Here is a 26677-nt window from a genome sequence, read left to right as displayed (position 1 = left end):
CACAACCAGCCATTAGCGGAGTGGCAGCAGTTTGTGGGGAATTTTAGGAATAACAGAAGTGTTTCCTTCTCCGTGAATTAATCAGTTCTGGCCCTAAAAGACTAGCCTCAGGCTGGAATACTTACTATCCGCTGCGTGGAGGCCTCATTTGTCTCTGAAGTGGTGAGCTGTAGCGCCCCGGCCTAGGCCTGTGCCTCTGCTGTTGTGATTTTAAAAATAAATAAATAAATGTCCAAAATAAAATTACAGCATGAGGTGAGGGCAGCACCGAAGAAGCCACAGAGGAACTTTCTAGGTCAGTAAGCCAGTATTTTCTGCCTGAGGCTGGGGAGCAAGTCCTGGAAGAGGTAAGGGAGGGCTGTTCCAGTTCCCTCGCCTAACAAAGAAAGGCCTCCTCCTCCAGCGAGAGGGGAGCGAAGGAGACACCCCCCAGTTTCTGCCTCACCCGGCACGGCACGCCCGGAGTCCACGGAAACTCCCCTCCCTCCGAGGCGCGCTTCCTTCCTCTCCTGCCTTCATCACATCACAGCCGTCTCCATGTGGCCGCCCACCCCGTGGGCCGGATGCCAACAGACAAGTTTGGGGATCAGTTTCCACCACTTAGAGCCTTGGAGCAGAGCTCGAGTAGATGACAGTAAATAATTTACCAGTCGTGGGATTTAGCTGGATTAGACTTAATAAGCGAGCCTTCTGAAGCCCTCCGAGAAGCTGCCTCTCTTCAGGCAAGACGCAGACACCACGGAACGGCTGCTTGTCTCTCACGGCCACTCTGGTCTCCAGCTCGCACCTGGTGACCAGCGAGGTGTTGGTGTGTGTGACAGACTTTCCCCCTCCAGGGTCTGGTGCTGGGCGAGGGCATGCAGTCTGACAGCTCCTTCTCTACCTCTCAGCATCTAACACCTTGTCATGAGGCTCAGATTTTCCACTCCCTGGGCTGCCCAAATAGTCCATCTGTCAAAGCCCCAGTAACTGAGCCTTCGGTGTGGCCAGTGGCTGGAGAAAGTAGAAGATCAAAGGGGAGTTTCACTGTGATACCTGTTTGCACTTAGATAGGCCTCAGAGCTCGGTGTGGGGACTCACTGTATCAAGGCTCCATGTTCCTGGTACACGGTGGGCCTGGCTCGTTAAAGGGAAGTGGGAGGTTCTCAGTGAAGTAACCACCTGGCCCCAGGCAGATCTTAATAGTCTTAATGGAAATCTGCACTTGACAAAAGGCCTTTCTTGAGTAATTGAATCCATTGGTGAATTTATAATTATTTACCTCGGTTTACTACAAACTTAAGCATGGAGACCTTTCAAAGAAATCAGATGATGACGTCACAAAAGCTGTGTTCTCTGATTTGATGCTGCTTACTCGGAACTGTCTGCTGTGAGACAATTCGAAGAGAAGACCCCACGGTTCTTGCATGCGCTGGGCACCAATGGCGGCCACCACCCCCATTAACACTCCCCAGCCCAGGTGCCAGGATGGAGTGTGTTGAGGGCCCTGATGCAGTGATCCCCTCAGCCCTCCACAGCCGGGGCGGCTGGGGCCAGCGGCAAGCAGCTCCCTCTGCCTCCCCAGTCAGTTCTTTAGAAGGTTTGGGAAGCCCTGGGTCTAGGCTGAGAAACAGACCTGTCGCCTCAGGTCATTCTTAATCTGTCAATACATAAATTTAAATGGCTCTGTCCAAATTCAGAGGAATGGAATCTATGAAGAACATTCCCTTTACAACTGACCTGAAGGAACCGGGCCTTTGTTTTACTGGATTTTGTTCAGGGGTATATTACTTGAAATTAGCAGGTCATTAACGGAGACCTGGAAATCTCCATTTACCCAAGAGACTTTGAATTAGTGGCATTTGGCATAATGGGATTTGACATGTACTAAAATTTCTACCAGGGGGACTGTGCATTTTCCATTAATCCTAGTGGGTTTGAGTTGAAAACAAAATTCCATCAAGAACTGCAATGAAATTTTTACCTCTTACTGAGCTAGAGAACCTCCCGCTCCATCACTGAAGGAAAAAAAGAAAATCAGGACTGGTGGGGCCTTTAGTAGATATCCTCACAGGCCCTTCGGAGCAAGGGGAGCAAGGAGGAGGGAGCCACAGGAGGCTTAGGGACTCCCCCGCCCACTTGGCACCTGACCCGGCCGCCCTTTGGGAAAACCACTAGAGCAGAGTAGTGAGAGCAGGGTTTTGTAGCTGTTCTAAAGTAAAGAGTAAGTGGCCAAACCTCATTTGAAGTGGGAAGTGGGGGAGTATTTCTAAGACTGGCAGAAGGAAGTGCCTGTTTATAAACAGGATCAGTGAAGAGCTTGGTGGTGAAGAGCTGGGCTGTGACTCTGCCTCTCTAGACTCGAATCCTGGCTCAAGCACAGGACAGCTGTGTGACCTTGGGGCAAAACTCCTTAACCTCTCTGTGCTCTGCCGCCTTATCTAGGAGCTGAGGATAAAAACCATGTCTGACTCCCAGGATTATGAGGATTAATGGTCTCATACAAGTAACACTCTGGATACAGTCCCCAGCACATAGTAAGCACTCGAAACAGATTAGCTCTTATAGAAGTAATTGCAGTATCACCAATTACTCTTACATATTAATATATTAATATTATTAAAGAATTGGTCTTTTTATTATTAAAAGGGAGATGGCCCTCTTCCAGTTTCTTCATGCTCCTAATTAGTAAAAATTGATTAGGCTGAGCAGGCTTGCCCTCTCCTGAGCAATCATTAGCTCTCTCCTCTAAACTGTGTTGCACGGTTTCTGGACAAAGGCATGTGAGTGTCGCTTTGGCATAGTCTGACGTGTTTATGAAATTCTGAACTGAACTTCCCAGATCCTCACTGTAATGGACCAAACCCAGTCTGAACATTGTGTTTTGATGAAGATCATAAATGCCTAACTCAGTGCCCAGTGAGCTTATGTAATTGGTAAATAAATGTATAGTAAAGAACATTATAATGAGGGTGGGTTTTCATTTTCAATCCAAATAAAGCCGTTCTGGATTGAAGGTTTTCACTGTTTCAGGATTTTAAGCCTCGGTCCTCACAAGGGGCTTTTGCTGTTTTTCAGGTGCAATTGCTGGCATAGTCGATCAGCCTATGCAGAACTTCCAGAGAACATCTGAGGCTCATGCTTCAGCAGGACACAAGGCCAAGGGTGTCATCTCAGGTGTGGGGAAAGGAATAATGGGGGTGTTCACAAAGCCCATCGGAGGGGCTGCTGAGCTCGTGTCACAGACCGGCTACGGTAAGTCGTGGGGCACCTGTCAGGCCAGCTCAGACATCGCCGACCTACTTGCGTTATTATACCAAGGACTCCGAGATAATCTAGGCCTTCGCATGGCAAAGCAGTGAAAAAAGAAAATGAATAAATCCATAAGGAGAGAAATAGCTGTCTTCCTCACCTCCTTATGCTTATTTATGGGAAGAGTAGACTAATATTACTAATGATAAATTATAATAATTGTAGACCCAAGAAATCAATTAGCAGGTTCAGTAGATCTATCTCACAGATTCTTTTTACAGTACATCTAAAAAAATAGATTCCAGTGATCGCTTCTCGGCCTTTTGGCTAAGGCCGAGAGTAAAACAGACTTGAATGAAAATAACCAGTTAGAGGTGGAGGGCAGTTGAGAGCAATACGTAGAAAATATTGAAGCAGAGACTAGAATGACAACTTGTCTGATGACCAGTTGAAAAGGAAAAATAGGTGATAAAGCAGGAAGATATCTGTGAGGTGTGTGTGTGTGTACTTTAGAGAATGGGAAAGAGGAGCGTGCACGCCCATAGAGCCTCCCGTGCTCTTGCCCCCGGGCTGAGTTCCTGGCCACTGGCAGCAAAGGCACGTGACCTACATCTGAGAACCCTTCCCCAAGCAGACAGCGGGGCTGGGGGCACCGGGGGCGCACTGGGGCCTCTCCCGGCTGGGCGTGCACGCGGGAGTAGCGGGTGCGTGTGAGCGGAAGCCCGTCTTCCCAGGCTGCTTTTCTGCGTTTTTGGCAGAGCCCGCTAAAGTGACTTCATAAACTGGGACTTGCACTGTCACCTTTTTCCCCCAAATCGGTGTCATCGCTTTGGTCAGGAAGCGGGCTGCCTCACTGCCATCCCAGACCCGGCGCGCACTCTGTGTCTGGCCATAGTCAGAGGGGCCCGTTTCACCGCGGGCACCTGCACCTCACATCTGACAGAGGCGGCCCGACCAGGGCACAGAAACCGCGTCTGAGAGGGAGACAGTGGGAGCCGAGTGCCCACGCTCAGGCAGCCATCCGGAGGGTTCCTTTAAGAGACCACACAGGCGCGAACATGTGTTCCTCTTGGCTTTTCCCCTCGCCACCCCCCTCCCGGGGTCTCTCTCTCTCCGTGAGTGACGTTCCACTCACAGGGAAACGGACAGAACCGCTGCCACCCGTCAGGCGGCCCAGTCAGACTCCACTTACGCGTTCATAAAAGCAGGATTCCCTTGCTGTGGACCCCAGGGAGGCGAAGTCCACACAGACTTCACCGATTCCTCTGGTGTGGAAAATGCCATGGTTCCTCACCGCGAGGTTTCCCAGGGCTGAGGATCTCCCCCTCACGGAAGAGCATCTCAGCACAGAGCTTCACATGGCCTTGTTGGTCTCCGTCATTCTTATAAAAGTTTTATTACTGCACTGAAGGTTTTACAAACCACTAACTCTTCGTCTAATGACTGTGCCTCGTTTATAAACATTTACAAGCCCTCGGAAAGCACACATGCTGTACCATCTTTGGTTCTTGGAGAGTCTCCTTCGAGGCCTGCATGGCTGCCGCTGGGTGCCCTCGTTTGGTGCCGGCATGGGGGAGAGCGTGTAATAAACCGGAGGCCCCAAGAGTGCTCATAAATGTATATGGATTCATGTTTAACAGCTGGATTAAGTCACCTAAATACGGTATCTAGGCAAACCATGTGCCTTTGTGTGCATCTCTGTGTGTTGTGTTTTTTTATGTGCCCTGCCACAGCACAGATACAGAAGTATCCTAACATGAAGCAGGGAAGTCGACTTACAATCATGACTTCTTTTATCACATAAATTGTAACAGTGTGCGAGCTATTGCTCAGGACTGATTACTCCCAGGAGCGTTAGGCTTCCATTAATTGCCAGTCCAGTCGATACTTGGACTGTGGTTCATTCATTTTTCAGTTTGTAGCTAATGTAAGAGCGCCAGAGGTCAGAGCACTGCGGTGTTTAATGATTATCTATACACTTGCTTCCAAGGATTTGACATCATTTTGGATCTCGCAGCGCTTTATGGATGGCTGTAAGCAGATGACATCACTGCAGCATGGAACCGGTTTCCAGAAAACAACTAGTAAAACTCCCTTACTTCTCTTACCACAGGTATTTTACACGGAGCTGGACTTTCTCAGCTTCCCAAACAGCGCTATCAGCCAAGTGATCTACATGCTGACCAGGCTCCAAACAGCCACGTCAAATATGTCTGGTAAAATTATCTAGATGCCTATTCCACAGCACATGGATGTTAGGGGGCCTGCTTTGCTCTCAAGCTGATGGGCCCTGCTTCTGGGGCAGCCCCAGACCTCGTCCCACAGCTCAGGCAGCACCTGGGCACCTTAGGGCCCAGGAGCGGATGCCGCCCCCAGATGCGGGGCTGGCTGCACTCCCAGCCTCTCGCACACCCCTTGGGGAGGCGGCGCACTGACAGAGGAGCCCAGGCCATGGGAGGGGACCCGGGATTCCCTAGAGAACCAGCCTTCTTCTCGGGGTGATGTTTCTATAGGGAAGAAAAGGAGCCAAGGGAAATCTTTATCCCCGGGAGGAGCTGGGTTCTGTTGACCAGAATCAGTTTGAGAATTAAAGTGACAATTACATTTTAAGCTCAAATTAATAATCAGATCGGTGAGAGCCCTCCACCTTTGGGGAACCGTGTATGGGAACGCCCCAGCCCTTGGTACCGTGAGCACTGGTGTATGAGGCTTCCCGCCTCATTTTTCTCCTTGGAAACAGGAAAATGCTTCAGTCTCTGGGCAGACCAGAGGTGCACATGGCCCTGGAAGTAGTTCTGGTGAGGGGCTCCGGCCAGGAGCACGAAGGGTGCTTGCTGCTGACATCGGAGGTGCTCTTCGTGGTGAGCGTCAGCGAGGACACACAGCAGCAGGCCTTCCCCGTCACAGAGATCGACTGCGCCCAGGACAGCAAGCAGAGCAACCTGCTCACCGTGCAGCTCAGGCAGCCAAGAGTGGCCTGTGACGTGGAGGTACATTTCAGGGAACAGGGTGACCGTGTGGCTGACTGCCACGGCAACGAAAGTGCGGGCTGGCCGTGGGTACATGGGCATTTATAAGCCTGCAGCCGCTGGCCTGGCTGCTGAGATGAGGAGGGCTGTCAGAGAAAGCAGCGTGAAGGGACATGGGAGCCAATGCAGAAGGAAGTTGGAAGCCACCATATGAACCCAACAAGGCTTGGTTGTCGTGGGGCAGGGGTGCTGGAGGAGACCGGGCAGAACAGAGCTCCAGCACAAACTGGTCTGCGCGAGAGGGCCAGGGCCGAGGCAGCAGTTCCCTGCGGCTGCCACACAGAGCAGGCACAAGTCTGCTGTAGCCGACAGGAGATACAGGAGAGGACCGCCACCGAAGTGGGGGTGTCATGAAACGAGGTGCAGCCAGTGGGCCAGACTTTCACAAGCTCACAGACCAGGTCTCAGTCCCTCCTCCCCCGCTTTCCATCCCAAGACTTCATGGGTCAAAATTCTGTACATAGATCTTTCCTTCCTGCTCTGTATTCTGTGTGGTTCTGTGTTCCCTTTCCCACAGGGCAGATTCCCACCCCCTAAATACTGTGGGGGTACCTCCTGGGGATGTTCCTTCGGGTCTTGAGGCAGCTCCCTGGCCACACAGCTTCCGTGCTGGATGCTGGCTCCCGGCCACACGTAAGCTGCTGTGGAACGGCTGCTCAGGCAGGGCACAGTGATGTCCAGGGTCAGAGGGGAGCCCTGCCCGGAGTGGCACCAGCTTCCTACAGGCCAGTGTTGGGTGAGCAGGTGCACCCGGTGGAAACCAGCGGTCTGCTCCTGCCTCCCTGCTGACTGCCTGATCCACAGGGGCTGTAAGAGTTGACCTAAGAAACAGACATCTTTTTCCACACAGCAAGACGAGTGTAAGTCAGTGGCAAACTGGAGCCTCCTTGTCCTAACCTGGGCCCTCGGTGACCCCATCCTGCCCAATTCATTATCTTCTCCCTGGTATGAGAGCCTGTGCTTCCCTCGCACCACTGTTTGGGTAAAATTATCTGAGAAGATGGAAAGCAGCCAACCACAACAACTCTGAGATTTCTCTAGCTTCTTGGATCCTAATCAGTCAGGCTTTAAGCTGGGGCTTGGCACTAGGCGTACATTGCTGCCTCGAGTTGATGACTTTCTGGGAATAAACAGAGGTCAGATGTCCAGGCTGACTTTAGATCTGCCAAAATCTTCTGATCCAATTGACAATAAAGCAGCAGTGATCTGGCTACAGGACTTGGCAGGGCATAGTATCATTATCTTCAAGTCCTTGGTCCTTAACGAGAAACTTCCAAGGCCCTAAGGAGTATCTAGGGCCATCGTTATTCCTTAGCTGCTTGGGAAATATGTCATATCTTAAGCTGGGACTGGAGATTCAGTCCCAGCTTAAACTGTCTTTACAGTTAAACTGTCTTTACAGTCCTCAACTGTGATCCTTCTCTTTGGCTTTTTTGAGAATACTTGGGGCATTATCATAGCTGGAAGGGAACAGCTCTGCTTCTCGAGGGGCTAATGAGATGATAGCTGGAGTCACGACTCCTAGAAGTTGCCAAGGCTGAGACCATGGAATCACGGAGTTAGAGGCAGAAGTACCACTGACACACTGGACATCATGCCCAACACTGGTTTCCCACCGGTACTCAGGGGTATCAGCTGTTGGGGGCGGGGGGGGGTGCACTAGGGCTAAGGGATGGCTACAGAAGAGGCAGGTAAAGATGACTGAAAGCAGGAATACTGCAGGGCAGCATCTGGCAAGGGACAGAAAAGGTGGATATCCGGTATGCCTTCAGCCCCCAAATTCTGCTTTCTCTAAATCTATCCCAATTTACCTGGCCCCTCAACTCCTCCTAAGAAACAGGAAATAACTGCCCCCTCAGTCTTGTATCCAAACCCTAACCCCTCCCCTACTCACCCCAAAGGAGACCCAAACTATAAGGGAAAAAATGCTCATTTCTTTTCTGAGACAGTACACCCTTCGTTAGGAGTGCCCTAATCCAGTGTGTTTGCAAAACGTGGGGTGGGGAGGTGTCACTCAGCAGGGCTGCTTGACATAGTGAATTTTCCTCAGTTGTCATGCTTGTGTCAGTCCATACCCGTCACATGCCAACCTGATGCGTAGACATAAAGCTGGGTTTAAGAAGCCTACCTGTTGTCTTCCAGGGAAAACAAAGAATGGTATTTTTAAGATCTCTATAGAAAATGGCTTTTCTGGTTTTCTTTAGATGCTAGGAAACACAGCTCCTTTGAATTTTGGAAGGAATTAATTTGTAGATGACATCATTCAGTATACTGAAATGTGGCAGGATTCAGATTTTTTAAATCAGCATTTGCTTTTCTTGGTTAAATGCAGCCATTTTTAGGGTAATAATTGCTTAATATGCCTGGCACATTATTGAAATCCCTTATGAGAGAGGCTCAAAATGAGTCAGAAGGTCAATTTATTCCTTGGCCAGGTTCCTTTCACAGCACGGGTTTTCCTGTGCTGCTGTTCAGGAGGAGCAATTAAGACTTTCTGTGTATTCAAAGCTTTCCAGCTGAATTCTGACCCCATCAAATGATATCATCGGAGTTCTGGCTTTTGCCTGGTGGTACACAGCTTTCATCTGTCAGCGAAACTTTGGGGGCTTTTCTGTCCCAGGCTTAAAAATACGAGATCCAAACCGTACCAGATGCCCTACTTACTTCTCTGGCAGCCCCTCCACTCCTTACCATCCCACTGGCTTTTGCAGCTTTTAAGACACCCTTGGCTGCACTGTTTCCATGCCCTACACAGAAACACAGAAATTCTTTACATGACTACTTGAGAACTCGAAAGCCCTTGCTAAAAATGTTTTTAATTCTTCCAGAGCGATCTTGCCAACATTTGGTAGGTACAAACCACTGGAAAGGTCAGTGGCTACCTGATTCCCACAGATCAGCGGCTTACACTGGAAACGTCTCAGTCCACATATCTACACACTAGACAGCTACAGAATTTCAGGGTGGGAAGAATTTATAGTTCCAACTGCCTTTGATGGGTGCTTGCTCAGAAAATCGCACTTAAGAACTTGGGTAGTATATCTCAGTTCTCCTATTCGAGTTCCACTGAAGATGAGCCAGACTTTTATGAACCATAAATGTACTTTGCATCCTCCCTTTTTTACCATAAAATTTTCCCCTTCCTCTGCCCAGTTTTTTTTATTTTCTCTGGCTTTAAATCCTAGTGTTTATAAAAACAGAAAATGTTACAGTTCAAAAGGTATTTATTTTTTTAAATGCTCTGTCCAAAGCCACTGGTTTGAAAAGAGGTTCTCTTCTCCACGATTTTTTTCTGTCAAACTGAAGAGGTTCAAGGAGACAAGCAAACAGAACTTTTATTTCAGGGTGCGAGTTTAATGTTGATTTAAGCAGAGGAAAGACACTTTTCTCCTTTGTTCCTAAGCTCCTCAATAAAGAGCAGTGAAAGATGTTTAACAGTTAATGAGTAAAATGTTACCAAATTTTCCAGCTTCAGACATGGGAATTTTACACACCAAGTGCTTATTCAAAGGAGGCTGTCCTAACAGTCTGCAGAGCGCTTCTGTCGTACTCCTGCAAGTGCAGTTATTACCACAGCTCAGAGGAAAAATAAAAAGCACTGTTTGGGACAAAATGGCTTTATTAGAGTACCTAAAGGCATAATGTATAGCTATATTAAGGCAACAACAGAAGGAATAATTTGTCACGAAATGCCATCATGAGGGTTTAGCAGCTGAAGACTCTTTATTTTTGGATCCCAGGTGGACGGAGTCCGGGAGAGACTGTCGGAACAACAGTACAACAGACTTGTGGACTACATCACAAAGACATCTTGTCACCTGGCTCCCAGCTGCTCTCCCATGCAGACCCCGTGCCCAGTGGTGGCTGTGGAACCTCTCCCCTCCACTGTGAAAACATACCATTATCTGGTTGATCCGCACTTTGCTCAAGTCTTCATTAGTAAGTTTACCATGGTGAAAAATAAAGCCCTGAGGAAAGGGTTCCCCTGAGTCCCCTCTGAGGTGGTACTGGTCCTGCTTGTGCAATTTATTCTTGAAAAGGAAACCTAACTAGCTCTAATAACATCTAATATAGACACAAAGCCAATACTTTACTATAATTATAGGTAATTTCCCAGCCTCTGCTAAAATTAATTCAGATTCTTCTCCCTAAGAAAACACCTTAAAATGCAATGATAAAAAACTTGTTCCTTTCCAATTTGGAGGCCGTGATTAATGTTGTCATCTCATCACATATATATATACTACCTTTTGCTGTCTAATGGTATTTGCTAAAATGTTTACTATAAGATCTGTTAACTCTGCTCTAACAAAAAATGTGATCAGGCCTTAGAATGGAGAGACGGGTTAAAACGTCATTCCCAACTGCATCTGTTTCTAGGCTAAGACACTGTCTTTTCCTTATATTCTCATCTGCAAATGTTTGGAATCTTTAAACACTTAGGATTTTATTGTTTAACTTGTTAAATTTATTAATTAAAATGTGATGCTCTTCTTTAAGTGAAACCTGCTATGTATATTCCTCCTTTAAAGCCTGCAGGTTACTGAAATTTATAAGACCTTCTCATGACTCTAGGTACACTAGAAAAAATCTTTCACCAGTTTATCTTTTAGCAAGCAAGCTTATGTGTCTGCCAGAGAAAACAGACCCAAAGGGCTCAGGTGAGTTTCTCTAGTTCCATAAAGAAAACGTGCTACTAGGAACGTAACACCCTCTTGTGGAAGGGGTTTAGCAGAAGGATATTCATACTGCCCTGGGGTATTACAGGGGAGTGTTAACCTTAACAGTGAACCAATCCAAAGTTTATTTTTAATTCCTTAACCACAAAATATTCCCAATGTGTGATATTATTTTTCCATTTAAGGATGGGTTTTTATCAAGATCTTGGGTCACCAGATATCATCTTTAATAGTCAGTAAAAATCTCACTCTGATTAAAACACATTTTTACTGATTACATACAAATCTGGATCTATAATCTATTATGTACAATTGTGAGATGCTAAGAAAATTCAATTTCAAATGCCTACTAATTTTTAATCAAGTCTCACATGTCATCAGGCATTAAGAAGTCACTGTGTAATTGTTTATGGAAAGCAAGACTGTTTATGAACAATTCAGGCTAAATATGAAAACTGATTTTTCCATTAGTTTGTTGTGTTACACTCATTTAGGAAAGTAAGCTGTCAACTATTTTTAAGAATGTAAATATGTATTAATTAATGTATCTTTTATGGTCATTTTGCATACTACTTCTAAGAACTGTTATATAAATTGTTGAAAATAAAAGGAATCCTGAATTACTGACCACACATAAATGTGTATTGTTACCAGGTGTTTTTCAAATGCAGGTTTTCACCAATTCCTGGGTTTGGCTCACATTATTAGGATCCAAGAATTTTGCATTAGTTAAAAAGGCTAAGAAACAAACAGTTTTTGTTATCCTAATAAAGTACCAGTGATAAAATCAGCTTAGGTTAAAACAGACAATTTTTAAAGCTCTCTGTAGTATCACTCTGATCACAAAAAAAGCATTAATAATTAATATGGGGGTAAAGATCCTCCTAAGACCTCCCCCCAAAGTTCCCATACTCTTACCATTAACCGTGACTACTCTAATACTTTTTCTGGACTAGGCATATATTCCATATCCATAGAATATACTATTACGGTATTTTCCTAGACCAGATATATATTCTAACTTATATACACATACTGTTAACTCTACAAAAGCAACTGGTATTTTAATTATCTACTGAATCTGGTGGTTGATCCATCAGGGCTACTAAACAGTGATAATGAAGCCCAAGGACATATTTTACTGAAAAGATGTTCTCTGTCCCTTCTAAGAGGATAGAGTATAGTGAGTGGTCTTACAGGCTCATGTAGATCCCCTTAAATCCATGACCCAGGACCAAGAAAGTGCACCTACCAGTATTTCAGTGAACTAAACACCAGAGCAATGAAAAATATTCAAAGACAATGGTAGTTTTAAGAAATGTTAAAATCAAGTTAATCATCCTAAGGTTCATAAACACAGTTAAAATCTTCAACCCTGAATTATCAGAATAATTAAACAGAAACCTACTGTCCAAAGTATTTGTTAGTTGTTTATTTATCAAGACAAATTATTCCATAACCCAATATTCGTGCTTCATAGTTCAGGAACACAGGTCAGTGACAAACTTCAATTGAAATCAACCCAAAGAAATTCTGTGGAAAAAAAACAATGGCTTAAGTTAATGACAAGCATTCTCTTAATACCTCACCACCGTTAAAAGTCCCGTGAGGTCTATTCCTACTAGTGGAGCCTACACTTTGCTCACTCACGTTCTGCCCAGGAGAAAAACATTTCTGGGCATACTACACCTTACTCTAATTTCTTATTTTTCATTGACCAAATTTTGCCTTTTTCCTCCCTCTCAAGTCCACTCTCCTCCATTCCCTTCTCATGCCCAAATACTATTCTTAAAAGCAGCAGCCCACCTGTTCTAAACAATATTTCTATTCCTGTCTCCAAATCTGTTGTTCTTATTGTTTTTTTTTCCCCCTTTACTGGCTTCTTTATGAGAATACAACTTCTCATTAAAAAAAAAAAAAAGTAAAAATATAGCAAACATTTACAAATTAGACTGTTAACATCTGATGATGAAATTTTGCATACCCACTGTAGAAATTGTGAAAATGTCAAAGTTGCAAGAAAACAGCAATGTTAAGAGTCCATACAGAACCATTAATATTTTCTTGATCTTTTTACCCTCAGTCTTTTTTCTGTGCAATTTTTATTAAACAGAAATCACCTTTATGTAAAATATTTTCTATTTATATAACCTCATGTTACTTTGTGAATATCATTTCTAATGGACATAATGTCTACGGTATGAAAAACTAATTCCTTATCAATTTTCCAATGGTTGGAAATAAAGTTCTTCCTATTTTTTCTAAGTAATAAAGTATATACTTTGTGCATGTATCTATCTGCATTTCAGATAGTTCCTTTAATTTTAAATTAGGTAGAAGTTACTATGTTCATATTATCCTTGAGTCTTTTAAAAAACTAAAGTCAACTGCAGGAGGTCTTCACACCCCAGGAAAATCATACATACATATACATGCATACACATGCATACACACCCACACACCACTACGCACACCACAGTTGGAATGCTCATTCAGAAACATTTTGCCTAAAAAGATAGCTGACTGTCATTTCCCTTGTCACATCAAATTCACATGGGGTAGTGGATGAAATCATTACTTAAATTGTTCTAAATGCTTTTATGTTAAGCTTGAATAAAGTTAAATACATGAATGATAAGATTGCAGAGTATGAAAAGTTTCACATGCTTTCAGATTCAGTGGACCTTTCATCAGCACACAAGTCACTTCTTCATTGTCAACAGAATCTTATCCATGAGGCCTAAGGACTCTGTGGATATAACAAACCAAATCAGAATCTCTGGAGGGCCACCTAGTCACTTATGGAATGGTCACCTAGCTAAACAATAAAAGGAGTCAAAATTCTTTTTTTTAAGTACTTCTAAAAGTACTTTAAAGCATATTTTCCTAATGCCAATCTAGCAAGCAACAATAGCATAACGTGAAATTATTCTGAATATAAAGAATTGTGAGAACACTAGAAACCAGTTAAGAAGCTGCAGCAACCAAACATTAATACAACAAAAAAACATAAAAGGCCAGGAAATTTCAAGGAATTCTTTCTCACTCTTGCCTCACCCCCTCCTTGGTGCAACACAATGTGATCAAAGGAAAGTGACCAATTCCTGGCTCCTCCCAAAGGATAGAAGGTAAAAATTAAAATTGCCTGTAACATTCTGACTTGTTTTCACAATAAAAGCACTCAACAAAATACCTAGGAATAAATCTAACTAAGAAGATGAAAAGACCTCTACTCTGAAAACTGTAAGACATTGATAAAAAAAAAAAAAAATAACTAAAGATGATACAAATAAATGGAAAGTCATGGATTCAAGACCTTGAATTGTTAAAACATCCGTATTCCTCAAAGCAATCTAGAGATTCAATGTAATCTCTATCAAAATGCCAACAGCATTTTTCACAGAACCAGAACAAAAAAAAATCCCCAAATCTGTATGGAACCACAAAAGATCATGAACAGCCAAAGCAATTGTGAGGAAGAACCAAGCTAGAAATATCAATCCCAGATCTGAAAATACACTACAAAGCTATAGTAATCAAAACAGTGTAGTACTGGTACAAAAACAGACACAACAAAGATTAATGGAAGAGAATATAGCCCAGAAATAAACCCATACTTACGTGGTCATTTAATCTACATGACAAAGGAGGCAAGCATATACCAGGGAAAAGACAATCTCTTCAATAAATGGCGCTGGGAAAACTGGACCACTTTCTTATGCCACACACAAAAATGAACTTAAAGACTGAAATGTGAGACCTGAAACCATGAAACTCCTAGAAGAAAGCATAGAGAGTACTCTCTTGGATGTCAGCCTCAGCAACATATTTATGGACATGTCTCCTCAGGCAAGGGAAACAAAAGAAAAATAAACTACTAGAACTACACCAAAATACAAAGCTTTTGCACCGCAAAGGAAAAGCATCAACAAAATAAAAAAGGCAACCTACTGAATGGCAGAAGATATTTGCAAACCAAGTACCTGATAAGGGGTTAATAAAAGTGTATAAAGAACACCAAAACAACAAATAATCTAACTAAAAATAGGCAAATGATCTGAACAGACATTTTTCCAAAGACGACACACATGGCCAACAGACACACTGAAAGATGTTCAATATTACTAATCATTAGGGAAATGCAAATCAAAACCAGAATGAGATAACTACCTCACACCAGTGAGAATGCTAGTATCCAAAAAAAAAAGATAACAAATGTTGGTGAGGACATGGAGAAGAGAACCCTGGTGCCCTGTTGGTGGGAATGTAAATTAGTGCAACCACTATGGAAAATAATACAGAGGAAGGGAGGAGCAAAGATGGCAGAGGAGTAGGAGACCTAAATATCATCAGGTCCCAAGAGTTCAGCTAGATAGTTATCAAACCATTCTGAACACCTACAAACTCAACAGATCAAAAAGCAGAGCAGCAATTCTAGGAACAGAATCCTGCCTTTCTGGAAGGCAGGACGTGCGGAGAAGTGAATCCGAGGCTAAATACAGGAGGAGAGACCGCGGGGGCAGGGGCCGGCTCCCAGCAAGCGGTACAGCAGTGGAGCACAAAACTGGAACTTTTAGAAGTCTGCTCCACTGAGGGACGTCGCTCCAGAGGCTAAGTGGAGGGTGGAGCCCTTGCAGGGACAGTGTGGTCTTAGGACCCGAGGGGCCACAAAAAGACCAGGGATGTCTGAGTGTGGCAGAGCTCCCAGGTATCAGAACGGGGAAGCCAACTGCAGAGACAGAGCCGAGAAGTGGGCTCTCAGCTCAGGGTTACCTTAAACCGTGATCCAAGGTACAGTCAGCCACTGCTCTTCAAGCAAGAACCCCACAAGTGGCAGATCCAAATGGATCCTCGTCCTTCCTCCTCTAGGAGGAGTGGTATGGGAGCACACTGCAGGAATCTGCAGGTATTTAGAGACTCCAAATGGGACTGTGTGCCAGAGACAGAAACACTCGGTCACAGGCCGGGTGAGCATGGAGTGTGGCCAGAGATCAGGGAGACAGGAGTGATTGACTGCTTTTCTCCGAGGGCCCTGAGTGGGAGTGGGGCCCTGAGCTCTCCGCTCCTATGGGGCCAGAGATTGGGAGGCTGCCATTTTCATTCCTGTCCTTCAAAGCTATACGGAAAGCATTCTGGGAATAAAAGCTACCGAGAGCAAACCTGAGATTACTTAGCCTGGCCTGGGAAGAGCAGTGTCTTGGGCAGACATTTGAGAATCACTGCAACAGGCCCCTCCCCCAGAAGATCAGCAAGAACATCCAGCCAAGAACAAGTTCACAGATCAATGACAACTGCAGAACTCCAGAGCTAGGGGAAAGCAACGCAAAGAATTCAGGGCTTTTCCCCTAGTTTTTCAAAGTTAAATTTTTTAAATTTTACTTCTCACTTTTTTTTAATTTTTCCTCTTTCCTATATTAATGTTAGCTATTTTATCTTATTAATACCTTTTTAAAATTTTTTTAATTTTCATCATTATAGTCATATCTACCCCTTCACTGTATTTAACCTTATTTTTTGTATACATATAGCTTTTTCTTTAAAATTTTGGGATACGGTTTCTTCTAACAGATCAAAATATATCCTAAGTCTAGTGCATGGCTTTGTTCCAGTCTCCAGCCTGATCACAGTCTTTCTTTTTTTAACCAACTCATCAACTACTTTTTTAGAATCTTTTTTAATTTTCATCTTCAGTCTTATTCCATCCCTTCATCATGTTTACCCTTATTTGTATATATATACAAGTTTTCTTTCTGTAAAATTTTGGGAGGTAGTTTCTTCTAACAGACCAAAATACACCCAAAATCAAATGACAGGCAGAAAAACTCACCCCAAAAAAAGAACAAGAGTTAGTACCAACAGCTAGGGACCTAATCAGTATGGACATCAGTAATAATATGTTAGAACTAGAGTTCAGAATGATGATTATCAAGGTGCTAGCTAGGCTTGAAAAAGCATGGAAGATACTAGAGAATCCCTTTCTGGAGAAATTAAAGAACTAAAATCTAACCAAGTTGAAATTAAAAAAAGCTATTAATGAGGAGCAATCAAAAATGGAGGCTCTTACTGCTACGATAAATGAGGCAGAAGAGAGAGTTAGTGATACAGAAGACCAAATGATGGAAAATAAAGCTGAGAAAAAGAGACAAACAACTACTGGACCACAAGGGGAGAATTCGAGAGATAAGTGATACCATAAGACAAAACAATATTAGAATAATTGGGATCCATCCCAAAAGAAAGAGAGAGGGAGGGGACAGAGGTATATTGGAGCAAATCATAGCAGAGAATTCCCCTAATTTGCCCAAGGAAACAAGCATCAAAATCCAGGAGGAACAGAGAACCCCCTTCAAAATCAATAAATATAGGTCCACACCCTGTCATCTAATAGTAAAACTTACAAGTCTCAGAGTGACAAGGAAAATCCTGAAAGCAGCTCGGGACAAGAGGTCTACAGCACACATACAACAGGGGAAATTAAATTAGACTGGCAGCAGGCCTATCCACAGAGACCTCTCAGGCCAGAAAGGACTGGCATGATACATTCGAGCACTAAACGAGAAAAATACGCAACCAAGAATACTATATCCAGCTAGGCTGTCACTGAAAATAGAAGGAAAGATAAAAGGCTTCCAGGACAAACAAAAACTAAATGAATTTGGAAAAAACCAAACCAGCGCTACAGGAAATATTGAAAGGGGTCCTCTAAGCAAAGAGAGAGCCTAAAAGTAACAGACCAGAAAGGAGCAGAGACAATGAACAGTAACAGTCACCTTACAGGCAATACAATGGCACTAAATTCATATCTCTCAATAGTTACCCTGAATGTAAATGGGCTAAATGCCCCAATCAAAAGACACTGGTTATCAGAATGGATTAAAAAAACAAGACCCACTGATATGATGTCTACAAGAAACTCATTTTAGACCCAAAGACACCTCCAGATTTAAAGTGAGGGGTGGAAAACAATTTACCATGCTAATGGACATCAAAAGAAAGCTGGGGTGGCAATCCTTGTATCAAATAAATTAGATTTTAAGCCAAAGACTCTAATAAGAGATAAGGAAGGACACTATATAATACTTAAAGGGTCTGTCCAATAAAAGATCTAACAATATTAAAGATCTATTGACTGCTCCTAATATGGGAGCAGTCAATTATATAAACCAGTTAATAACAAAATCAAAGAAACACATCAACAATAATATAGTAATAGTAGGGGACTTTAGCGCGCGCGCACACACACACACACACACACCATCGAAATGGACAGATCATCTAAACAAAAGATCAACAAGGAAATAAAGGCTTTAAATGACACACTGGACTAGATGGACGTCACAGATATATTCAGAACATTCCACCCAAAGCAAGAGAATACACATTCTTCTCTAGTGCACATGGAACATTCTCCAGAATAGATCACATCCTGAGTCATAAATCAGGTCTCAACCAGTACCCAAAGACTGGGATCATTCCCTGCATATTTTCAGACCACGATGCTCTGAAACTACAACTCAATCACAAGAGCGAAGTTGGAAAGAACTCAAATACATGGAGGCTAAAGAGCATCCTACTAAAGAATGAATGGGCCAACCAGGAAATTAAAGAAGAATTGAAAAAAATTAATGGAAACAAATGAAAATGAAAACACAACTATTCAAAATCTTTGGGACACAGCAAAGGTGATGCTGAGAGGAAAGTATACAGCAATACAAGCCTTTCTCAAGAAACAAGATCTCAAGTACACAACCTAACCCTATACCTAAAGGAGGAGAAAGAACAACAAAGAAACCCAGCAGAAGAGAAATCATAAAGATCAGAGCAGAAATCAATGAAATAGAAACCAAAAGAACAGTAGAACAAATCAACAAAACTAGGAGCTGGTTCTTTGAAAGAATTAATAAGACTGAGAAACCCCTGGCCAGACTTATCAAAAAGAAAAGAGAAAGGATCCAAATTAATAAAATCATGAATGGAAGAGGAGAGATCACAACCAACACTAAAGAAATACAAGCAAGTATAAGAACATATTATGAGCAACTATACATCAGCAAATTTGACAATCTGGAAGAAATGGATGCATTCCTAGAGAGAGACATATAAACTACCAAAACTGAACCAGGAAGATAGAAAACCCAAAGAGACCCATACCCAGTAAAGGATTGAAGCAGTCATCAAAAATCTCCCAACAAACAAGAGCCCAAGGCCAGATGGCTTTCCAGGGGAATTCTACCAAACATTTAAAGAAGAATTAATACCTATTCTCCTGAAACTGTTCCAAAAAATAGAAATGGAAGGAAAACTTTGAAACTCATTTTATGAGGCCAGCATTACCTTGATCCCAAAACCAAAGACCCCAGCAAGAATTGCAAACCAATATCCTTGATGAACATGGATGCAAAAATTCTCACCAAAATATTAGCCAATAGGATCCAACAGTATATTAAAAGTATTATTCACCATGACCAAGTGGGATTTATTCCTGGGCTGCAAGGGTGGTTCAACATCCACAAATCAATCGTGATACATTAATAAAAGAAAAAACAAGAACCATATGATACTCTCAATAGATGCTGAAAAAGCATCTGACAAAGTACAGCATCCTTTCTTAATCAAAACTCTTCACCGTGTAGGAATAGAGGGTACATACCTTAATATCATCAAAGCCATCTATGAAAAACCCACTGCGAATATCCTTCTCAATGGGAAAAAACTGAGAGCTTTTCCCTTAATGTCAGGAACACGGCAGGGATGTCCACTATCACCACTGCTATTCAACATAGTACTAAAAGTCCTAGTCTCAGCAGTCAGACAACAAAAAGAAATAAAAGGCATCCGAATTGGCAAAGAACTCAAATTCTCACTCTTTGCAGATGACATGATACTTTATGCAGAAAACCTTCAAGACTCCACTCCAAAACTGCTAGATCTTGTACAGGAATTCAGTAAAGTGTCAGGATATAAGATCAATGCACAGAAATCAGTTGCTTTTTTATCAGTTGTATTTCTATACACCAACAGTAAGACAGAAGAAAAAGAAATTATGGAGTCAATCCCATTTACAACTGCACCTAAAACCATAAGATACCTAGGAATAAACCTAATCCAAGAGGCAAAGAATCTATACTCGGAAAACTATAAAGTACTCATGAAAGAAATTAAGGAAGACACAAAGAAATGGAAAAATGTTCCATACTCATGGATTGGAAGAACAAATATTGTGAAAATGTCTATGCTACCTAAAGCAATCTATACTTTTAATACAATCCCTATCAAAATATCGTCAATTGGGGCACCTGGGTGGCTCAGTGGGTTGGGGCCTCTGCCTTCGGCTCGAGTCATGATCTTGGGGTCCTGGGATTGAGCCCCATGTCGGGCTCTCTGCTCAGCGGGGGGCCTGCTTCCTCCTCTCTCTCTGCCTGCCCCTCTGCCTACTTATGATCTCTGTCAAATAAATACATAAAATCTTAAAAAAAAAAAATACCGTCAATTTTTTTTTCAAAGAAATGGAACAAATAATCCTAAAATGTGTATGGAAAAAGAAAAGACCCAAATAGCTAGAGGAATGTTGAAAAAGAAAACCAAAGTTGGTGGCATCTCAATTCCAGACTTTAAGCTCTATTACAAAGCTGTAATCACCAAGACAGTATGGTACTGGCACAAAAACAGACACACAGATCGATGGAACAGAAGAAAGGGCCCAGAAACAGACCCTCAACTCTATGACCAACTGACCCTCGACAAAGCAGGAAAGAATGTCCAATGGAAAAAAGACAGTCTTCTCAACAAATGGTGTTGGGAAAATTGGACAGCCACATGCATAAGAACGAAACTGGACCAATTCCTTACACCACACACAAAAACAGACTCAAAATGGATGAAAGACCTCAATGTGAGACAGGAACCCATCAAAATCCTTGAAGAGAATACAGGCAGCAACCTATCTGACCTCAGTGGTGGCAACTTCTTCCTAGAAACAATGCCAAAGGCAAGGGGAGCAAGGGCAAAAATGAACTATTGGGACTTCACCAAGATAAAAAGCTTTTGCATAGTAAAGGAAACAGTCAACAAAACCAAAAAAGACAGCTGACAGAATGGGAGAAGATATTTGCAAATGACATATCAGATAAAGGGCTAGTATCCAAAATCTATAAAGAGCTTATCAAACTCAACACTCAAAAAACAAATAATACAATCAAGAAATGGGCAGAAGACATAAACAGACATTTCTGCAAAGACATCCAAATGGCCAACAGACACATGAAAAAGTGCTCAACATCACTGGGCATCAGGGAAATACAAATCAAAATCATAGTGAGATGCCACCTCACACCCAACAGAATGGCTAAAATTAACAAGTGAGGAAACAACAGAAGTTGGCAAGGATGAAGAGAAAGGGGAAGCCTCCTACACTGTTGGTGGGAATGCAAGCTGGTGCAGCCACTCTGGAAAACAGTATGTAGGTTCCCCAAAAAGTTGAAAATAGACCTACCCTACAACCCAGCAATCGCACTACTGGATATTTACCCTAAAGATATAAATGTAGTGATCCGAAGGGGCACATGCACCCAATGTTTATAGCAGCAATGTCCACAACAGCCAAACTATGGAAAGAACTGAGATGTCCATCAACAGATGAATGGATAAAAAAGATGTGGTATATACATACAATGGAATACTATGCAGTCATCCAAAAAACCCCCAAATCTTGTCATTTGCAACCACGTGGATGAAACTAGAGGGTACTATGCTAAGTGAGATAAGCCAATCAGAGAAAGGCAATTATCATATGATCTCTCTGACAAGAGGAATTTGAGGGGTGGGGGTGGGGGGGTATCATGGTGGGTAGGGAGGGGAAAAAAATGAAACAAGATGGGACCCGGAAGGGAGACAAACTGTAAGAGACTCTTAATCTCAGGAAACGAACTGATGGTAGCTGGGGGTGGGGGTTGGGGGGATATGGTGGCTGGGTTATGGACATTGGGGAGGATATGTGCTATGGTGTGTGCTACCAATTGGGTTAAGACTAATATTTACAGACCTGTACCCCTGAAACAAATAATACATTGTATGTTAATAAAAAAGGATGGAAGAAAGAAGGAAGGAAATAATACAGAGGTTTCTCAGAAAGTTAACAATAAAATTACCATATGATCCAGTAATTCCACTATTGGGTACACACAACTATGCACGCATACAAATATACATACATGCTGAAATACTATGAAGCCATAAAAAGGAATGAGATGTTGCCATTTGCCACAACATGGATGAATCTACAGGATATTATGCTAAGTGAAGCAAGTCAGGAAACAGACTCCTAAATACAGAGAACTGGGTGTGGGGAAGAAGAGGAATGGGGGATGGGAAAACAGGTGAAAGGTTTTAAGAGCTACAAACTTCCAGTTATAAAACAAGTCATGGAGATGAAAAATACTGTACAGGGAGAAAAAAATAAATAAATTAGGAACAGATGCAAACTACAGCAACATAATAAAAGCCATATATGAAAAGTCCACAGCTAATATCATACTCACTGGTCAAAGCCTGAAAGCTTTTTCTCTAAGATCAAGAAAAAGATAAGGATGCCCACTTTTACCACTTCTATTCCACAAATGACTAGAAGTTCTAGCCAGATCAGACAAGAGAAAGAAATAAAAGACATCCAAATTGAGAGGGAAGATGTAAAACTATCTCTGTTTGCAGGTCTTCTTTGCAGAAAATCCTAAAGATTCCACACAAAAAACCTATTAGAATAGGGGCGCCTGGGTGGCTCAGTTGTTTAAGCATCCGACTTGATTTTGGCTCATCATGATCTCAGGGTTGTGAGATCAAGCCCTTAGCCACGCTAAGCATGGAGCCTGCTTAAGATTCTTTCCCTATCCCTCTCCTCCCAGCTTGCCCACAAGCGCATGTGCTAACAAACAAAAAAAAAACCTGTCCGAATTAAACTAAATGAGCAAAGTTGCAGGATACGAAATCAACACACACCACCAGCTGTGTTTCTATCCACTAACAATGAATAATCAGAAAAAAAAATTAACAATCCCAATTATGATAGCATCAAAAAACCATGTATGAATACTAATCAAGGATGCAAAAGACCTACATACTGAAACTACAAAACACTGCTGAAAAAAATTAAAGACATAAGTAAATGGAAAGGCATCTCATGCTCATGGAGTGGAATACTTATAATTGCTAAGATGTCCGTAATAAAAAGTGAGCTACATACATAATATAATGTAATCCCTTATCAACATCCCAACAGCATTTTTGCCAAAGTAAAAAAATCCACCCTAAAATTCATATAAACTATCAAAGGACCCTGAATAGCCTAAACAATCTTGAAAAAGACAACGAAGTTGAAGAACTAACACTTCGTAGTTCCAAAACTTACTATAAAGCCACAGTAGTCAAGTAGTGTGGTACTGATATAAAAACAGAAATATAAACAAATGCAACAGAACAAAGCCCAAAATAACCCCTTACGTATACAGTAAAAAAAATTACCAGCAAAGGTGCCAAGACAAATGCTAGTGCGAAACTGGATATTCATGAAAAAGAAAGTTGTACCCTTTTCTTACCTCATATCCAAAAATTAACTCAAATGGATCAAAGACCTACAACTATAAAACTTACAAGAAAATGTAAAAGTTTCAAGACACTGGATATGGCAATGATTTCTTATAGGACACCAAAAACACAGGCAACAATAAAAATTACACAGACCCCATCAAAATTTTAAATGCCTGTGCAAAGACGACAATCAACGGAATGAAAAGGTAATCTACGGGATGGAAAATTATTTGCAAATCATATCTGGTAAGAGTTTTGAAGAACTGCAACGCAACAACAAAAAACCCCAACTAATTAAAATGGGTGAAGAATTTAGTTATTTCTCCAGAGAGGACATATAAATGGCAACAAGCATGAGAAAAGATGGTCAACATCATTAACCATTAGGAAATGCAAATAAAAATAAAAATCCAGTACCACCTCACACCCATTAGGATGGCTACTATGAAAAATAACAGAAAAAAACGTATTAGCAAGCATGTAGTGAAACTGGAACCCTTCTGTACTACTGACAAAGTAAAAAATGGTGCAGCCGCTATGTTAAATAGAACAGTGTTTCCTTTTGACATTAAAAACAGAACTACTATATGATACAGCCGCTCCACTTCTGGGTACATACCCAGTATTAAAAGGGGTTTTAAAGAGATATTTGCACATATCATAGCAACATCATTATTATTTGAGGTAAGGGGGGAGGGCAGGCTCCACACCCTCCTCTGTCTTACAACCCTCAGATCATGACCCAAGTGGAAATCAAGAGTCAGATGCTTAACCGACTGAGCCACCCAGGCACCCCTAACATAGCAACGTTATTTTCAATAGTCAAAAGGGGGAAGCAATCCAAATGTCCATTAGAGGTGAATGAATAAGCAGTATGTGGTATATACATACTATGGAATGTTATTTAGCCTTAAAGAAGAAGGAAATTCTGACACATACTGTAATGGATGAATTCTGAGGACATTATGTTAAGTAAAATAAGCCAAATATTATAGCCTATCAAATACTATATGATTCCACTTAAATGAAGTACTTAGTCAAATTCAGAGACACTGAACAGAATGGTGGTTGCCAGGGGAGAGGGGGAGTAGAGAGTAATTCAAAAGGTCATCCTGCAAGATGAGAAGAGTTCTGGAGGTTGCTTGTACAACAATGTGAATATACTTAACAATCAATGTATTTTATCACAATTTTTAAAAAATTTTAAACAGTAATTCCAACAGCGATATTACCTTTACATTCCAAAATCACTTTGCACTCTGAAAGATACCAGCCCTCCTCATCTCCTCAAAATCTTTCATGGAATCATAATTTCTGTAGAAATCTGCATACGCCTTCTTTCTTGGTTCAGCCACAGCAAACTAAAAAATAACATATCCCATTAGGGCTTATTTTTTAAGCCATTTTAGAAATAATATCCAAAGACAACATAAATCATGATGTTTGTGTTTACCTTTAACTTGAACTCTCTATTTCCTAAGACAAAGTTGGAGGCACTGACACAGATGCAAGGGAAGATAAAGCAACCTCATGGAAACTACTCAACAAAGGGGCCTTCTCCGCCTGGGGACAGATTATTCCTTTTGCTGGGTGTGGGTATGCAGACTGGTTAAGAGCCAAAGGAAGATACCCAGAAAGCTAAAATGCTTTAGGGAGAAGACAGCAGCGTTCCCTCCAGCAAAACCTTAGTATCTCCAAAGCTGACACATGCTAATATATTCTGGCTCAATTTAACTTAATTAACTTATATTAACTTCAAAGGAGTGAGATCAATTCTGTCCCCATCAGCCTCTGAAAGACACCCGAAGCTTTCTATCTGGCAAAAACAGTTCTGGGTGATTTACACTTCAATATCATTTAAGCCCTTAGGATATATATTGACCTGTTTTACACAGGAGGAAATGGGACTCAGAATATAAGTGACCCAGTTAACGTCTAGGAAGAAGCACTAGGTGGTAGGTGGGTTCAACCAGGATTCAAACCCAGGTCTGTCATGTGGCAAAGATTTTTATTTCCCACAAAACACTACCTAGTAGATTTCAATGTGTGGGTTATAATCCAAAATCATATCCCATGCTGCATATAAAAACCAGTAAAAAAATTCTTCAAGTGCCAATCTACTTCCATTTAAATACTGCAGAAATACATGGAATCATGACCTTTGGTACTTACAGAGTCCTTTACTTGACCAGTTTTCCTGCCTCACCTCCTATGAAAATTCCCAACTTCTTCCCGTAAGACCACGAGACAGGAAACCCAATGCAACCCTCTGAACCGAGGCCAGCATATTACCCAGAAGGCAACTGAGTATTTGTTAAAACAAGAATATTTTCCTTTTAAAAATATGGTAGGATGGGGCACCTGGGTGGCTCAATCATTAAGCCTGTCTGCCTTAGGCTCACGTCATGATCCCAGGGTCCTGGAATTGAGCCCCACAATGGGCTTCCTGCTTGGCGAGAAGCCTGCTTCTCCCTCTCCCATTCCCCCTGCTTGTGTTCCCTCTCTTGCTGTGTCTCTGTCAAATAAAGAAATAAAATCTTTAAAAAATAATAAAAATAAAATTATGGTAGACTAAAATAAAGTAAAAGGCTCAGTGAACCCCAAAATAAAAGCAAATGGATGTTATAACCCCCACCTAAATTATTGTTTTCTGTTACACTTAAGACTTTTTTAAGTCTGAAAAATCCAGACTTCAGCAACAAAAAGAATACAAACTATCAATTTAGATCCACTACACCATGAGTTACTTGAAACCCATAAAATCTATATATGAGGCCTTATACAGATAAGCAAATACCTGAAGATTTAGGAAAGGTCTAATTCATATAACAGTAATTACCTATGGAAAAAAAATCTATTCAGGATAAGCACTGCTCATTTGCCTCAAAATCTAACCCATATTAAGGAACTGAGACTTAGCAGATTAACTTAATCAAAATTATTTAATGGATGGTGACTTTATGTAAATGCAAAGAAGCTGATTAAAATTGGAAAAATCAGTTAAAACGGAGAACAAAATAAATGCCAAATCTTTAAAAGCATTCAACACTAAGTGCATAAGGGAAATGAAGGATGCAAGCATCTACCAAGGGAACAAAGTTTACACCCGCCTTACTCTTTAATAACTCTAGATCCCTCAGTGCTTTGTGAACTTTCCTT

The 26677-nt window shown here is 42.0% G+C and overlaps 2 protein-coding genes across 2 annotated transcripts in view; one reads left to right on the top strand and one right to left on the bottom strand.

Annotated features, from left to right (window-relative positions):
* The window catches only part of VPS13B (vacuolar protein sorting 13 homolog B), a 611735-nt gene extending 600165 nt beyond the window's left edge, over nt 1-11570 (top strand). The window contains exons 50-53 of the mRNA XM_080801635.1: nt 3058-3234; nt 5345-5447; nt 5972-6221; nt 10001-11570. Of these exons, the coding sequence (XP_080657761.1) occupies nt 3058-3234; nt 5345-5447; nt 5972-6221; nt 10001-10249 (779 nt within the window). The 3' untranslated portion in view covers nt 10250-11570. The remainder of the gene's footprint in view (nt 1-3057; nt 3235-5344; nt 5448-5971; nt 6222-10000) is intronic.
* COX6C (cytochrome c oxidase subunit 6C) overlaps nt 11189-26677 on the bottom strand; it is a 19764-nt gene continuing 4275 nt past the window's right edge. Inside the window, exons 3-4 of the mRNA XM_080800221.1 lie at nt 24751-24879; nt 11189-12472 (exon numbers count right to left, since the gene is read on the bottom strand). Of these exons, the coding sequence (XP_080656347.1) occupies nt 24766-24879 (114 nt within the window). The 3' untranslated portion in view covers nt 11189-12472; nt 24751-24765. The remainder of the gene's footprint in view (nt 12473-24750; nt 24880-26677) is intronic.

This window comes from Martes martes, assembly GCF_963455335.1.
Source record: "Martes martes genome assembly, chromosome: 4".
In the NCBI taxonomy this organism is placed as follows: domain Eukaryota; kingdom Metazoa; phylum Chordata; class Mammalia; order Carnivora; family Mustelidae; genus Martes; species Martes martes.
This window is presented reverse-complemented; position numbering and strand designations above follow the sequence as displayed.